At 38.4% G+C, this 15,405-nt stretch overlaps 1 protein-coding gene across 2 annotated transcripts in view; it reads left to right on the plus strand.

Annotated features, from left to right (window-relative positions):
* Ankrd28 (ankyrin repeat domain 28) overlaps positions 1–10,568 on the plus strand; it is a 150,627-nt gene extending 140,059 nt beyond the window's left edge. For both annotated transcript variants that reach the window (XM_059274071.1, XM_059274070.1), the window contains exons 22-28: positions 66–153; positions 249–332; positions 948–1,093; positions 2,072–2,154; positions 2,505–2,587; positions 4,113–4,204; positions 10,281–10,568. In XM_059274071.1, the coding sequence (XP_059130054.1) occupies positions 66–153; positions 249–332; positions 948–1,093; positions 2,072–2,154; positions 2,505–2,587; positions 4,113–4,204; positions 10,281–10,567 (863 nt within the window). In that variant the 3' untranslated portion in view covers position 10,568. The remainder of the gene's footprint in view (positions 1–65; positions 154–248; positions 333–947; positions 1,094–2,071; positions 2,155–2,504; positions 2,588–4,112; positions 4,205–10,280) is intronic.
* The last annotated feature ends 4,837 nt before the right edge of the window (positions 10,569–15,405 follow it).

Genomic DNA, 15,405 nt, shown 5'->3' on the forward strand with positions numbered 1-15,405 from the left:
TGTGCATTTGAGATTGTTGCAAGTATCTCTTGGATTTTAATATCTAGTTCTTATGCACCTACTAGGTCATGAGACATGTGTGGAACTGCTTTTAGAACAGGATGTTTTCCAGAAAATAGATGGAAATGCTTTCAGTCCATTGCATTGTGCTGTGTAAGTAAAATCATAGTGAATCAAATTCCTTGGGTATTTTAAGAAACACTGATACTGTGACTGATAACCTTGTACCTTCCTTGTACCTTGTCCAGGATCAATGACAATGAAGGTGCTGCTGAGATGCTTATTGATACCTTAGGAGCCAGCATTGTGAATGCCACAGATTCAAAGGGAAGGTAGGATTCCAGTTAGTAGCATATGGTATTACTCTCAATAAGAGAAGGCACTGTAATTATTGACAACCTGTTTGAGAGCTTATAGAGAACTTAAAACTAATTGAAAACAAGATTTTGCAGATGTTGTAAATTATTATAAAGTCTTAAATTCTTTGCATTATTAGGACATTTAAATTTTTTTTGTCATTTTATTTTAAAATATAAACATTACACTCCTGATTTAAGAAGTATGATTTTAAACCCAGAGAAAATAGCTTAAAAAGTTAATAGTTTTCTAAATTGGATTAAAGACTGAAAGAAGAGTCTAACAATTGTAGTAAATAGTGTTTTGGAAGTAAATTATTATTCTTTTTAAGTTTTCTTTAACAATACAGTGTTATTTTAACAGTATTATATAGTTCATCTTTAGTTTAGACAAATTATAGTTTAAGATAGATTGTGTAAAGTATACATATATAAAGTAGAAATTTGTGAGTTCCGTTGAGCTTATTTGTATCTTAGCAATGCTTTTATAACCTAATGTGTAAACCCTTGAAAATTTTCTGTCCTGAATTAAAGAATAATTTTTCCAGCATATGTGCCATTCAGCTTTTGTTCTGTATTTCACTGTCCCAGGACTCCTCTCCATGCCGCTGCCTTCACAGACCACGTAGAGTGTTTACAGCTGCTGCTTAGCCATAATGCTCAAGTCAATTCCGTGGACTCTACTGGAAAAACACCCCTCATGATGGCTGCAGAAAATGGACAAACTAATACAGTTGGTAAAGAAACTGTTTAGAGAAGCTGAGGCAGTAGAACTGCCTAGAGTGTGAGTGAGGTCAGCCTTGGCTACATAGTGTCTCCATAAAGAAAAGAAAAATTGTTTAGAACCTGGCTTAGTGTGCACCTATAAACTCAGCTACCCAAGAGCCTGTCAGAAGATTGCAAACGTAAGGCTACTCTGGGCTAGGTAGTAAAGCACAACCCATGTTGCTTTTTTTTTTTTGGGGGGGGGGGTTTGTTTTTGTTTTTTTTGGGGGGGAGGGGTTTTGAGACAGGCTTTCCCTGTGTAGCTTTGCGCCTTTCCTGGAACTCACTTGGTAGTCCAGGCTGGCCTCGAACTCACAGAGATCCGCCTGGTTCTGCCTCCCGAGTGCTGGGATTAAAGGTGTGCGCCACCACCGCCCGGCGCTTTTTGTTTTTTTAAGCTGTTTAAGAATTCTGTTCTATGTGTGTAACTTAGATTCCCAACCCTTCTGACTTCCATGAATTATCTCACCATTCCACATTTTCATTTTAGAGCATTGCCCTTACTGACTGAAAAGTTTTCTTTAACAAGGTAGTTCAACCTCATGGTTTAACAACACGAGCTGTGGAATGAGATTGCATGAGTGTGAGTCCTAGATCTTAAGTGACCTCCTGCCTCAGTTTGTTCACTTGTAAAACGAGAGAAATGACAACATCTGCTTTAGAAGATTGATGTGAGGGTTAACTATAAGCTATAAATCCAGGGCATATAAAACTTTGACATTTATTAACACTCCAAAATGTTAATTATTGTTGCTACCATCTGATTTGCATAAGAATGTAAAGGTTCCATATTATATGATAATATAATGCTTATGTTATAGTGTTTTTCTTGCAGTTAAGTATTTGCAAAAGGGATATTTTTTGCTGTATGTCTTCATTTCTCTAGTGATTTATTGGTAGTCTGTAAACATGTTCATAAAAATAAGAATTGATGCACTTTTTCTTCCCAGAGATGCTGGTTAGCAGTGCTAGTGCAGATCTGACTTTACAAGATAAGAGTAAAAACACCGCCCTTCACTTGGCTTGCGGCAAGGTATGTACATAGTTTAAGAATGTAGTTTCATGGTTACTATTGAGTGACATTAAATTTTTCTAGCTCACTAAAATGAACAGAAGTTAGAAACAAACCTAATGATTACTAACCCCGAGTTTCTTAGGTTGGGGGGGGGGGCTTACTAGGTTTTGAAATACAAGCTTAACACTTAACTGTTGTTGACCTGTCTTCTTATTCCTATTTCTGATACCTTTGAATAAATACTTCAGATGTTAACTTAGAAAAATTGTGGTATGTGTGTAATATTGTACATATGGTAGAGATGATTGAGTTTATATGTTTATTCTTAATAGTGTGCAGTTTTTAAGAGCTATTTGCCACAATTTTAGGGTCATGAAACTAGTGCCTTGTTAATACTGGAAAAGATAACAGATAGAAACCTCATCAATGCAACGAATGCAGCCTTGCAAACGTAAGTACTTTGAGTATCTGGGTAAACTTAGTGATCTATGTAATTCTAAAAAAGGATAAATGCACTTTTTAAAATGTGACCAGTAGGGTTGGGGATTTAGCTCAGTGGTGGAGCCCTTGCCTAGCCAGCACAAGGCCCTGGGTTTGGTCCTCAGCTCCAGGGGTGGGGGGGGTGGGGGGGGGATTTGACCAGTAGTATAGATCAGTTACAAACTGTTTAAATAATAACTCACTTCTGAAATCATGTAACTAAAAAATAATTACTTTAAAAGATTTTGAACTGAAACTTTATTACAACGTTGATGAATTTTTTTCTCAGTTTACTTATTCATATAATTTTCTAAAGGAAGGCAATGCTATTCTGTGTGTTATCAAAATTAACTAAAAAGTGCCATTGCATACTAGCAGTAAATGAGGTTAGAAGTTCTGTGTGTGTGTGTGTGTTAAAGAGGTTTCAGAAAGAATCAGTCTCTTAGTATAAGCAGTAAGTCTTGAGTTTGACTGACAGAGATCTTAGGCCCATATTTCCCATCTTTGTCTTCCAGTTTCCATTGGTTTTAAAAGAGAAAAAAAAGCTTGAAATAGTTCACATTCTGGGTTCAGACAAATCCCTCAACGGTCCAAATATTAGTCATGAGGCCAATAAACATCTTTTAAAGATTATTAGAATTTGTGGTATTGTAGTTTATAGCTTTTATTATGTATTTATTAACTTCATTTCTTAACAAGGTAAGACTGTAGTTCCCCTAGTCCCAGTGGACATCTACATACAACATTGTGGAAGAGGGGATCAAAAGATGGTAAGAGCCAGAGGGTCAGGGAATTTTTTGTTTGATTGTGTCTTCTAGTAAGGTCAGAAGCTACAACCCATAAAGTCTTGCCAACATAACTGTCTAAACATGACCCAAATAAGGACAACATTAGCCATGCCAGAGTGGACCAGTGAAAACCCAGGAGGTCTCAACCCCTTACAAAGAACTACTGGTACCTAAGGAATGCTGAGAGCAGAGAATGGTCTTCTCCAAGGAAGAGCACACCAATCCAATACCAGTAGTCAGCCCAGAAAACATACATACAATATATCCAAGTGGCATTATACAAACTGAACAGGTTATATTTAGGAATATACATGTATATACATATATACATGGAATAGAAATAAATAAAAAAAGAGGCTATGAATTTGAAAAAAAAGTATATGGAAGGGTTTAGAGACAGGAAAGGGAAGGGGAAATGATGTAGTTATATTAAAACCTCAAAGTACAAGAAATTAAAAAAAGAATGTAAATCTTTTTAAATATGGAGCCTTGGAAAGTACAAAGGATTCAATGAGCTCGCGAAACTACTACTGATGTCTAAGGCTGAGCTGCTTCTGGAGGTGCTACTGCCTCTCCCATCCTCATTGACTGAGAACTGGGTGTCTTCAGTTCTTGTCTCTAGGTCCTCACAACTTGACCAAATGCTCTGTGCAGGCAGGTGTATGTCTGTGCATGCACTGCACATATATGTACAATTTTCCCCCACAGGCCTCTGCATGTTGCTGCCCGAAATGGGCTAACAATGGTTGTTCAAGAGCTTCTGGGGAAAGGAGCAAGTGTACTTGCCGTGGATGAAAATGGTAAGTAAGCTCCGTGCGCCCTTCCCTTGGCCAACTTCTTGGTAGAAGTTTTTTCTTGATGGTGCATCTTTGAAGTAAAATAAAGTTCTGTACTTTTTTATTGGGCAAAGAAGAACACTGAAACTAATATTGAGGAGTTCTTTGTAGTAGAGAAATAAGAGCAAAAGGAACAAGAAAAAAGTCCATCTGGTAGGTGAGCATCTGAATTCATGTATCTTCTATTAAACCAAATGTGATGTTTACTATTTGGTCACCACTATTATTAATTTTGGTAGCCAAAGATTTGTTCAACAAATATTTACCAGGGTCCTACTAAAATGTCATAATTTTAGGCAAAGCCAGTCCATCTACTCTTAAATGAGATTCTGTTACCTCTTTCCTATTAGAGACCCTCACTTTAGCAATTACTCCCTATCAGTATATCACTTTATGTGTTTGTGGTGTTGGAATCAAATCCAAGGCCTTGTGCATACTCTGCAAGTGCTCTACTGAGCTGCATCCTCAGCCTCACCTGTCAACATAAAGACATTCAGTAGTCTGCCACCTTAGCAGTCACTGATCTCACAGCTGCTGCCAGCTGCCACTGTGTTTTACTCCAGGGTTGACTTCGTATAGGCAGGCCTTTGTCCCCACCGCACTGTAGAACTCTTCTCATCAAGGTTCTTGGTTCTCCACGGTATTAAGTCAGTTCTTGTTTCACTTGGCAGGTCAGCTTTTAGTATGTGATTACTCCTTTTTTCTTGGTAAACTTCCTTTACTTGGCTTTTAGGGGATCCACACTAATGTAGAGAGTTCTGAAGTCTAAATCCTTTTTTCTTTTTTTCTCTGTCTACATTTACCCTCTAGGTGACTACTCTAACCCTTGATTCTAAAAATTATTTGCTGAGACTTCCTAAATGTATATTGCCAGCCCATCCCTTCCTAGTGTCTGCATTCATATATCTAACTGCTTAACTAATAATACCATATAGATGTCTAATAAACAGAACTGCCAACCCTTTTCCTTACCCTTCCAACTCTGATTTCAGTTGAAGACAGGTGCTTTCTTTATAGCTCAAGGCAGGAATGTGAATTGTCCTCGGTTCCTCTCTCATGCCCACTGTACACTCAATCAGCAAATGCTATTGATTACTTTTAAATAATCCAGTATTTGTCCATCTTTCTCTCTGCTTACTACTCTCACAGATATTTTTAAAACACATGATAATATATTTCTCCTGTCAGTTTATTCCTAGTTCTCACAGTGACCTACAAAGTACTCCACTCTTGTGACCTTTCTGCCTCATTTTGCCCCTCCAGCAAAACTGCCACAGAGTCTGTGCATGCATTATAGTTTTTGTTTTAGCTGTCTTCTGCCTGGAACACTCTGATCTGCAAATTTTTTTTTAAGATTATTTATTTATTATGTATACAGAAGAGGGTGCCAGATCTCATTGCAGATGATTGTGAGCCACCATGTGGGTGCTGGGAATTGAACTCGGGACCTCTGGAAGAGCATTCAGTGCTCTTAACCTCTGAGCCATCTCTCCAGCCCCTGCAAATATTCTTTGACTAAATTCTTCACCTGTTTCAAATCATAGCTCAGATTTCATCTCCTTGAAACTTTACCTCACTAATTAATTGTATTACGGTATTCTTTGTCCCAGTTAGCCTATTCATCTCATTCTCAATAAAGCTTATTATAGTCTAACTTACTGAATATGATGTGTTTTTTTTCATGCTCATGTGTGTCTCCTCCATTAGAGTGAATATGCACTCCATAAAAGCAGAGAATCTGTCATCTGTGTTCACTGATGTTTTCTAAGTGCCAGAAGAGTTTGGGAGTTCAGTACATGTTTGTTAGTTACATGTTTTATTATGTCAAACTGTTAAGCCTGAGGCTTTTGTGTGGAATAAGTATGACATAGTCTACTCTCTATAAAGGAACATTAAAGAATGTTGACCCTTCCTTACAAGATCAGATAAAAGACATTCCAGAACAGCAGCAAGTGGGGAGGGAAAGTACGTTTGTTTGTTTTTCGAGACAGTTTTTCTGTAGCTTTGGTGCCTGTCCTGGATCTCGCTCTGTAGACCAGGCTGGCCTCGAACTCACAGAGATCCGCCTGGTTCTGCCTCCCGAATGCTGGGGTTAAAAGTGTGCATCACTGTCACCGGCTTTTTTTTTTAATTGATAATTTTTTTCATATAATATATTTTGATCATGTTTTCTCCTTCCAATTCTTCCCAAATCCTCTCTACCTCCCTACTCACCCAATTTTATGTTCTCTCTTTCTTTCACTCTCCCTTTCCTTAAAATTAAACAGAAAACACACAAAAAAAAAAACACAAAAAATGGAAATCAAAATAAATAAGCAAAAGACCAATAAGAAAAAAAAAGTCCAAAGCAAGTGAGACAAGTCTACAAAAATACAAAATATAAAAATATTTAAAAATATGAAAATAATAGTTTGGTTGGCCAACTGTTCGTGGGCATGGGGCCTGCCCTGAAATATGGTTAATATAGTCAGGAGACTAGTGGAGAAAATTAATTTTTCCTTTGAGAGTGGTTATAAATTGCAGATATCTTCTTGGTTAGAGGTGGGAGCTCTGTCTACTTTACCCTCTCAGTGCTGGGACCCCTTCTGGCTTGAAATGTATAGGCTTTGTGCATGCTCCCACAGTCTCTAAATTCCTATGTGCATCAGTCCTGTTGTGTCTGAAAAACATGTTCCATGAAGTCATCCATCTTCTATGACTCTTTTTTTTTTTTTTTTTTTTTTTTTGCTAGGGGTGGGGTGGGGGACATTTCACAAGAGGGTTTCTCTGTGTAACAGCTCTGGCTGTCCTGGAACTCCCTCTGTAGACCAGACTGGCCTCCTCTGACTCTTACAATCTCTCCCCGCTCCTTCCACAGAGATCTGTGAGCCTTTGAGGGGAGAGGTTTGAAGCAGACATCTCATTTAGTATTAAGTGCTGTAATGTCTGTCACTCTGCACATTGTCCAGTTGCAGGTCTCTGTGTTAGTTAGGGAGAGAGCCTTCTGAAAGAGCAATAACCCTATTGAGAGAACTTGAGGTGAGTCACGCGTTAGATCAGGTTGTTAGGAGTCTAACATTAGAAAGGTGGCAGCCAGTCTGAAAGGGGAGCAGCAAGACTAGAATGGGGAAATAAGACCTAGAGACATAGATGGCTACCAGCATTGAGATGAGGTACTCAGAATGAAAAAATAACATAGATGTTCCCTAGAGTGTATGATCATAGCTTCTTTGGGATCTGATAAAGGAGTGATGAGGTTTTTGTAGATGAAGTCATATTCACTGTGACTTGAGAAGCTTGTGTGGATGGCACTTTAAATAGCATTGAGCCGCCAGGCGGTGGTGGTGCAAGCCTTTAATCCCAGCACTCAGGAGGCAGAGGCAGGCAGATCTCTGTGAGTTTGAGGCCAGCCTGGTCTTCAAAGTGAGTTCCAGGAAAGGTGCAAAGCTACACAGAGAAACCCTGTCTCGGAAAAAAAAAAAAAAAAATACCCAAGAATACCTTGTATTAAGTTTATTTGAACACAAATGGAAAGCTGAATGAAACTGGGCAGTTAAATGTGTGGATCTTAAACACAGAAGCAAAATCTAGATATTTCTAGGAATACAGCTACTTGTATAGATTAAAATGAATGCTACATTATGCATATTATGATAGCTGCCGATATGTACTTCTTTGTTGACTGTTTATAGGAATTCATGTTGTCTTTTTAAGAAATGAAAAAGAAATGGGCCAGTGTATGGCACCACTTTATTCCCAGCACTCAGGAGGCAGGGGCAGATGGGTCTCTGAGTTCGAGGCCAGCCAGGACATATAGAGAAACCCTGTCTCTGAAAGAAAGAAAAGGAAAGGATAATATCCTGTTGATGAAGGTTCCACACTGGTGACCTAGTTATCCTCTAATGCCTTTGACAGGTTTCATAGTAATGTGGCTTTAATTCACAAGCTAAAATGTCAATCTCATTTTATGATTGTGTGTAGTGATAGTTGTAAATCAGTCTAGTAACAACAGGTTGATGATTAATTATGTTCTGAAGACTAAATAAAGACAAGATGAAGGGGCCAGTACATTCTGTGCCTTTGTTCACTCCCAAGAATGGGGTTAGTGGTATTGAGGTGGATTTTCTGAAGAAGAAGAAGAAGAAGAAGAAGAAGAAGAAGAAGAAGAAGAAGAAGAAGAAGAAGAAGAAGAAGAAGAAGAAGAAGAAGAAAGAATATGTTACATATTCATGGACTGTCCTCAAGGAGTTTCTCATGTAACCACACCAGCTTATGTAGCAGAAGAGAGAAGCCTACAAAAACTGATGAGAGATGTGTTCCCACTCACTCAGGTCATCGTGTCCTATCTAATGATTTGGCTCTGCTTTCCAGCATCAGGGTAATAGTAGCTGCCACTTTCATATTTCCAGAAGAGCCTTAAAAAGATATGTGAGAATAAAGCCATTGCTCAGGCACTTTGAGGAAGTAGTTTAATTAAAACATGCTTGTCCTTCAGCCACTCTTGCCAATTCTTTGGGGTAGTCAGCTAGTTGTTCCCTTTGACCTTTAGCAAAATGGCAATTTTACATGAAGGCTAATAATACCTTCATAATAATGATAATGAAAATATATGGAAGAAGAGGGAACAGCCAGATGCCCAGTAGTTAAATGTATATATTGTGGTATGATCCTATAATGAAATACAATACAGCAGCAAAAATTACCTGACTGTAGTTGCCTGTAACAAAATTAGGTCTCATACATAATTAAGCAAAAGAAGTCATATTTAAAAATATGTATACTGTATGCTTCTATTTATATTAGGTTCAAAAAACTAAGTAACAAGGAAATAGTTACCACAGAAGGAAAAGGTCAGGATAGAGTTACCACTGTGGAGGAGGAAAAGACATGTAGCACTTGTGGTGTCTGGTAATGTTCTCTTTCTTTGTTCTTTCTTGTTCTGGCTGGTGACTGTATCAGTATTTGGTTTGTGATAAAGCTATTTTAAAAACAAATAAGTCTTTTCAAATATATATGTGAATGCTGAAATAAGCATAATATGAAAAACAATGCAACAATAAATGAAGCTAGAGGCTAAAATGATAAGACATCTGTGGCATTAGCACTTTTGGGCTCCATATGGTTAAAACAAGTAAAAACAAAACTTCATATGGAGGAATTGAAACTTGCCATCACACAGTGTTACTTTCACCATCTCCTCCCACTTCATCCACAGGTTAGTTCTTTGCCAACCAAGGTACCACGTGCTTCCTCCATTGTTTGCCCATTGATGCTTGGTGTTGGGGCACTTGATGTCTGAAGGTTGTCTACTAAGATAAAAGGAAATACTTGTCTTAGACTCCTGGCTTTTAACATCTGCCTGTTTAGTTTATCATTTTCTTGCATGGATGTGTCTACCCAGTAGACCCCAGGAATCTATAAGTGCCTACCACTGTGCCTGGTTTACTTACATGTATTCTGGGTTTGAACTTAGGTCTTCATGCTTACAGGGTACTTTATCTACTGAGCCATCTCCCCAACACCCAGTTTACCTACTGTAGTCTTCAACTGAGGCAACTGACAAACACATTAGGAGATGTTAAATTGACTACTATAATTCATTTGGTATGTAGTTAATGAGCATCTCTTTAATGCTTAATTCATATACATTTAGATTCTCAGCATATAAAAGTTGAATTACACAGGTATAAATTGACACTAAGCCTTGGCTCACTGTTTTTAAAGGGAGGTTGGTTAATCTATGGGTTTGTTGGGTTTTTTTCTTCTCCTTATTCTAAGAATGCCCAATATTTTCTGAGTTGGTTTGGATGTGTGATGGGTTGGGTGAGATGTTGGGGAAAGTGTGTATCACAAGGCCCTAGTTTCATTTAGTATGAATGCTCTCCTTTCACCCTGCATTTTTATGATCATGTCTCTTTCTGCTTACTAGAAAGTTATCAATCAATCTGCTGTAAGAATTTGTTATAAGAATCTATGTGTAAAGTTTAAGATGTTTAGACTTACTACCTCATGCTTCATGGGTCTTAGGATACTAATTTTTAAATTTTAAATTGAATCCTAGGCTATACTCCAGCTTTGGCCTGTGCTCCCAATAAGGATGTGGCTGACTGCCTGGCTCTCATTTTGGCCACCATGATGCCTGTCTCCTCAAGTAGCCCATTGTCATCCCTGACATTCAATGCCATTAACCGTTATACAAACACCTCAAAAACAGTTAGCTTTGAAGCCTTGCCTATCATGAGGAATGAACCTAGCTCCTATTGCAGTTTCAACAACATTGGTGGGGAGCAAGAGTATTTGTACACTGACGTGGATGAGCTCAACGACTCTGACTCTGAGACCTACTGAAAGGAAGTTCTGACACTGAAACTTCAAACCGGGCTTTTTCAGGAGAAAAAGCACTTTTCTTACTCATATACAAATTCATTCTGAAGAAAGATCACGCAGTGAACGAATAGAAGAAATGTGATGACATTAGGAAGAAGAATCTTAAAGGCAAGTTTTGCAAAAGGAACTTCTAGAATCTTAATAATGACTTGACCAGTGGAAAACACATTGATGTCGATTGCTTTGTGGGATTGTTTAATTGGCTTTGCAGGGCCAGAAACTGGGACACTGCTCCCTGACCTGCTTATGCAGGCAACACTGCTCTAAAGGAAGAGATAAGGACACTAGGTTAAATTGTACCCAGAAAATTACAGCTAAATTTAAATGCAATAAAAGTTTGGTATAGTAGGCATTATGTACACACCAAATTGCCAAAGGACCAAATAGCGTACAGATTTTTTTATTGGAACGCCATTTTGTGGAAACAGAAGTAGGTGAAATGAGACGTCATCTAAAGCACACTTCAATACTTCTGAAAATGAAGCTAAGATTCGGTTTGGTGTTGATTTTTGTAAAGAAAACATCGGAAAGCCTTACAGTGCTGTATTAATCCATGAAAGAAAGCAAATGTCTTTTTATGGTTTGTTTGTTGTTGTTGTTGTTGTTTTGCATAAAAATTTTAAGATTCCAGTTTTTATAGAATTCAATGCCAGCTGACTAGGTACAGTGTGAGTGGAAGTACTTGTGACAGAGATGTAGATAGGTCAGAGCTACTGCCCACTGTTGAGTGGTTTGGTTTTAAATTGAACTATTTTTCTTTAAGGAATTCCATAGTGGAAATGTTTTTGATGAAATTAAAAATCAGATTATATCACCTGTTGTAGCTCAGTGGTCCTGGGGAGTGGGACTGTTTGAGCCTCTGCTTGGGTGACACACCTCCACCTTTGGGTTGGAGGACTTTTGGTGTCATTTATTAATGTTTGAGCTTTGCAAAGCAAGAATCAAAATTTTTTTAAAAATTAAACTCTTGTTATGAGAGATCATCTAAAGCTGGTTTTAAATTGTATAAAAACTAGAATTTTAAATTTTTTATATAAAAGAAAAAAGACGTGCTTTCTCTCATGGTTTAATGCAGTATAAAGGCTTTCATATGTTCATACGTTTTCTTTTCTTTTTTTTTTTTTTTTTTTTTTTTGAGACAGGATTTCTTTGTGCAGCTCCAGCTGTCCTGGAATTCACTGTGTAGATCAGGCTGGCCTCAAATACACAGGGATCCACCTGCCTCTGCCTCCTGAGTGCTGGGACTAAAGGTGTGCACCACCATGCCCAGATTCAGGTGTTTTCTTTATAAAAATCAACATCAAAGCATTTGGCTTCATTTTCAGAAGTGTTGAAGTTTGGTGTAGATGATGATTCATGATATAAACAGAATCAGGTCACTTGGAAGGCATTTCTATATTGGGCAGAATTTAAAATTCTTCAGGCTTTAGGTTCGAATCAGATCTAGAGTAGCATGTTTGCAGCTTGTACTGTTGGAGAGAGATTGCCTGCCAAATTGGAGACTGCCTTTCAGGTAATAGAGAAGGGGCTGACATTAGGCTTTTAAACAACACTTCTCTGTGGTTCTGCTTTTATTGTAACTGTTACTTTCCCAGTAAAAATGATTTCACATGGTGGGGGGGATCTTAATAGAGCTGGATAAAGTTCCATACATTGCAACAAAATGATACCAATTCACCTTATCCTTTTTGTATTGTGAAACTGGAACTTTATGACATTGTAAATTATCAGCTGGTTTTTCTGAATATAAAGTGTGAAAACACAGAACAGTATTTTGATCTATTTGATAATTTTGTGGGTTTTTTGAAGAATTAATGAGCATGTACATAGAAATAGTGACTGCTTGAATACTGTATTTACTTGCACTCTTTGAGTACATCAAGATTCCTGTATATTTTAGAGTATAATAAAACACAGATGTGAGTTGTATTTAATGAATAATGTATTTGTATCTGTGCATATTACTTAAAAATCTATAAAGTTTCTAGGGCATTGACTACTAGATTTTAAGCATTTTTTTCTAAAATATTTACAAAATTATAAATATAATCTCCATCTTTTCTTTATAATATAAAGAAGTTGTAATGAACCCTTCCTAACTAATAGTGGTAGGAGGGTAAATATGCATTTTAAAGACCGTAGACTACATTTTCTATTGTACCTTTAAAAAAGAAAACTCAAGAGGATTCTAAAAGTATACCATATGTGTGCTTTCTCTCTCCTTTTAGGGATTCTCTTCTGAATTCCCTGAGGGAATTTTCTAGAATCTCAGAATTGAAAGAGACCTGAGGTTCATCCAGTCTAACCTCTTAACCAATGCAGGCGTCCCTTCTCCAAGGTTGTCTTTCCACCTTGAACACTTGCAGTGACTCTACCTCACAAGCAGTGCATTCATTGTTGAGCAGCTCTTTAGGAGGGCTCCTTAACCGAGTTGAAGCCTCTCTCCGGGTAACTTCTGTCCTGGGCCCAGCTCTGTCCTCCAGGAGAGTGTGGGAAGAATGAATCTTCCACCCTCTGCCACGTCTTCTCTTTCACAGGCTGTTGACTCCTTTGTTGCAGTGATTTCCAGAAGGACTCATTAGACACATTGTCTCCACATCTAATGAAATCCAAGGTGTAGCTATAAAGTAACAAACTCATCTTTTCATTTATCCTCCTGTGTATGTAGAGACCGTAGATCCTGCCTCACTTTATGTAAATGATGCCATAACTGAAAACATTTGGGAGGTGGTTGGTGCTGTTGCCCACCAACTAGGAAAGCTGTTCCTTTGCTTTGTGGTAGTTTGTCCCTGACTTGAGCAACTCACTTCATTTGGTGTGCACCGGAAGAAGGAAATTCTGAAGTACTGTCCAGAAAGTGTTGGCCAACACCAGTATTTGGAATAAATACACATATACGAGCAAAGCAAAGGACCCTAAGTTACTTTATAGTTACATGCACCTCGTGTGGGAAAAGCACTGGACCTGGTTCTGTGGTGTTTTATCCTCGCCCAGAAGGGGAAAGCCTGTCAGCCTTTAACCTCTGTGTGAAAGGTGATACCCGAAATACGTGTATTACAGTAATACCAGCTTTTGCTCAAAAACAACTTTGGGGAAATAGTGATGATAGGTGACCTCGAACAGTGCCATTTAGTTCAGGAGATCTCTAAATGTAGCTGTAAATTTGGGGTTAATTTGGCTTCATACATTGGATCTTTTAAATGAAATAAAAATTTTTAATGCAAAAAAATCAAGTGTCTTTCTTTTTCACACGTAAAGAATGTTTCCCTTTAAAATGTGTGTTGATAAGTTATGGCAGGTTTTCAGACAGGTGTTTGCAGGTTGTTTCTGGATCTCAAATAGCCCAGGACGGATTCCTCGTCATTCTTCCTCCACCTCCAAGTGCTGGGATTACAGGTATGTGCCTCCATGCCCATTTCTGACTTTTGTCCTTAAAAATTCAGTGACTTTTTAATAAAGTTATCTTGGACTTTTAAACTTATCTAAATGAATCTTTCAAATGTATTAGGTATTTATTTCTTAACTGCTATGTACCAGGGGTAACAATATGCAGAATGGTGGTGGTACCTTCAATGGCGAATAGTTTGATCTTGAGACAATAGAAGCAGAAAGTGATAAAATATGATTGAGATAAACTGTTGAGGAAGGCAGGAACAGTTCATCTTGAGGAAGACAGAACAAGCTTCATGGAGAAGGTGGCACAGAGATTGACATTAAGGAACAGGCTGAGTTAAGCAGGTGAAAAAAGGCTAAGTGGGGCGGTGGTGGCGCATGCCTTTAATCCCAGCACTCGGGAGGCAGAGCCAGGCGGATCTCTGTGAGTTCAAGGCCAGCCTGGGCTACAGAGTGAGTTCCAAGACAGGTTCCAAAGCTACACAGAGAAACCCTGTCTCGAGGAAAAAAAAAAAAAAAGTTACATGGACGTTTTCATGAGCCTGAAAGGAATCTGACCACACCAACATGATGTGTGCCCTCTGTGTATCAATCACATCTACTGCCACCCCATTGAACTTAACAAGTGGCATGGCAAACCCAGCCTCTCTAGGACAGGGGAGGATGGTTTGGGTGCAGCTTCCAAGTTCATAGTTCTAAGATGGTGTGCCCACTGGTTGGTTGCACTTAGAGGTCTACTTCATGCCTATTTCTTCTTCCTTTGAATTTGTGCTCCCTCCTATGTGTTTCCTTTGAAACACGGTCTTGCTGTGTAGTCTAAATTGACATCAAACTTGGGATCCCACTGCCTCCAGCTGAGGGCTTCAGTTACAAGTGTGTCCTGCCACCATGCTCAGTTAGTTCTTGAGTCCCTTCTAGTGTGGGTGGGTCTGGGAGGTGGAGAGGTTTGGGGAGTAAACAGAAAAGTTGACTCTCTCCTGAAGGTAGAGACCCAACTTCTGCCTATCAGTGTTGCTCCAAGAGAACCTAATGTTCTCTAGTTCTTACTGTGATCATCCTTTCCAAAGCAGACGCTAGACTAAAGGAAGATTATAAGGTTTGCCTAGTGGCTGCTTTTAAAAATCAGAGAAGATGGTGACGTGTACAGTGTTGTCTACTGCCGGTTCTCCATCCTTCAGCACGACTGTGTCTCCATCCCTGCCCAGTTCTCTGAGTTGTTTCTCTTCCTTCTGGTTACTCACTCTTGCATTCTGCCTACTGGGGTTTTTGTTTTTAAAGAAAGAAAAATGCCCTTTTTAGCATTAATTGTAGGTGATGGGTTTATTATATTTCTGTCTGATGTTTTAATTAGATTTTAAAACAATTTGAATAGTGATTTAAGCTTAAAATATTTCTTCCTCTCTACT

Source organism: Peromyscus eremicus, chromosome 9 (genome assembly GCF_949786415.1).
Source record: "Peromyscus eremicus chromosome 9, PerEre_H2_v1, whole genome shotgun sequence".
Lineage (NCBI taxonomy): Eukaryota > Metazoa > Chordata > Mammalia > Rodentia > Cricetidae > Peromyscus > Peromyscus eremicus.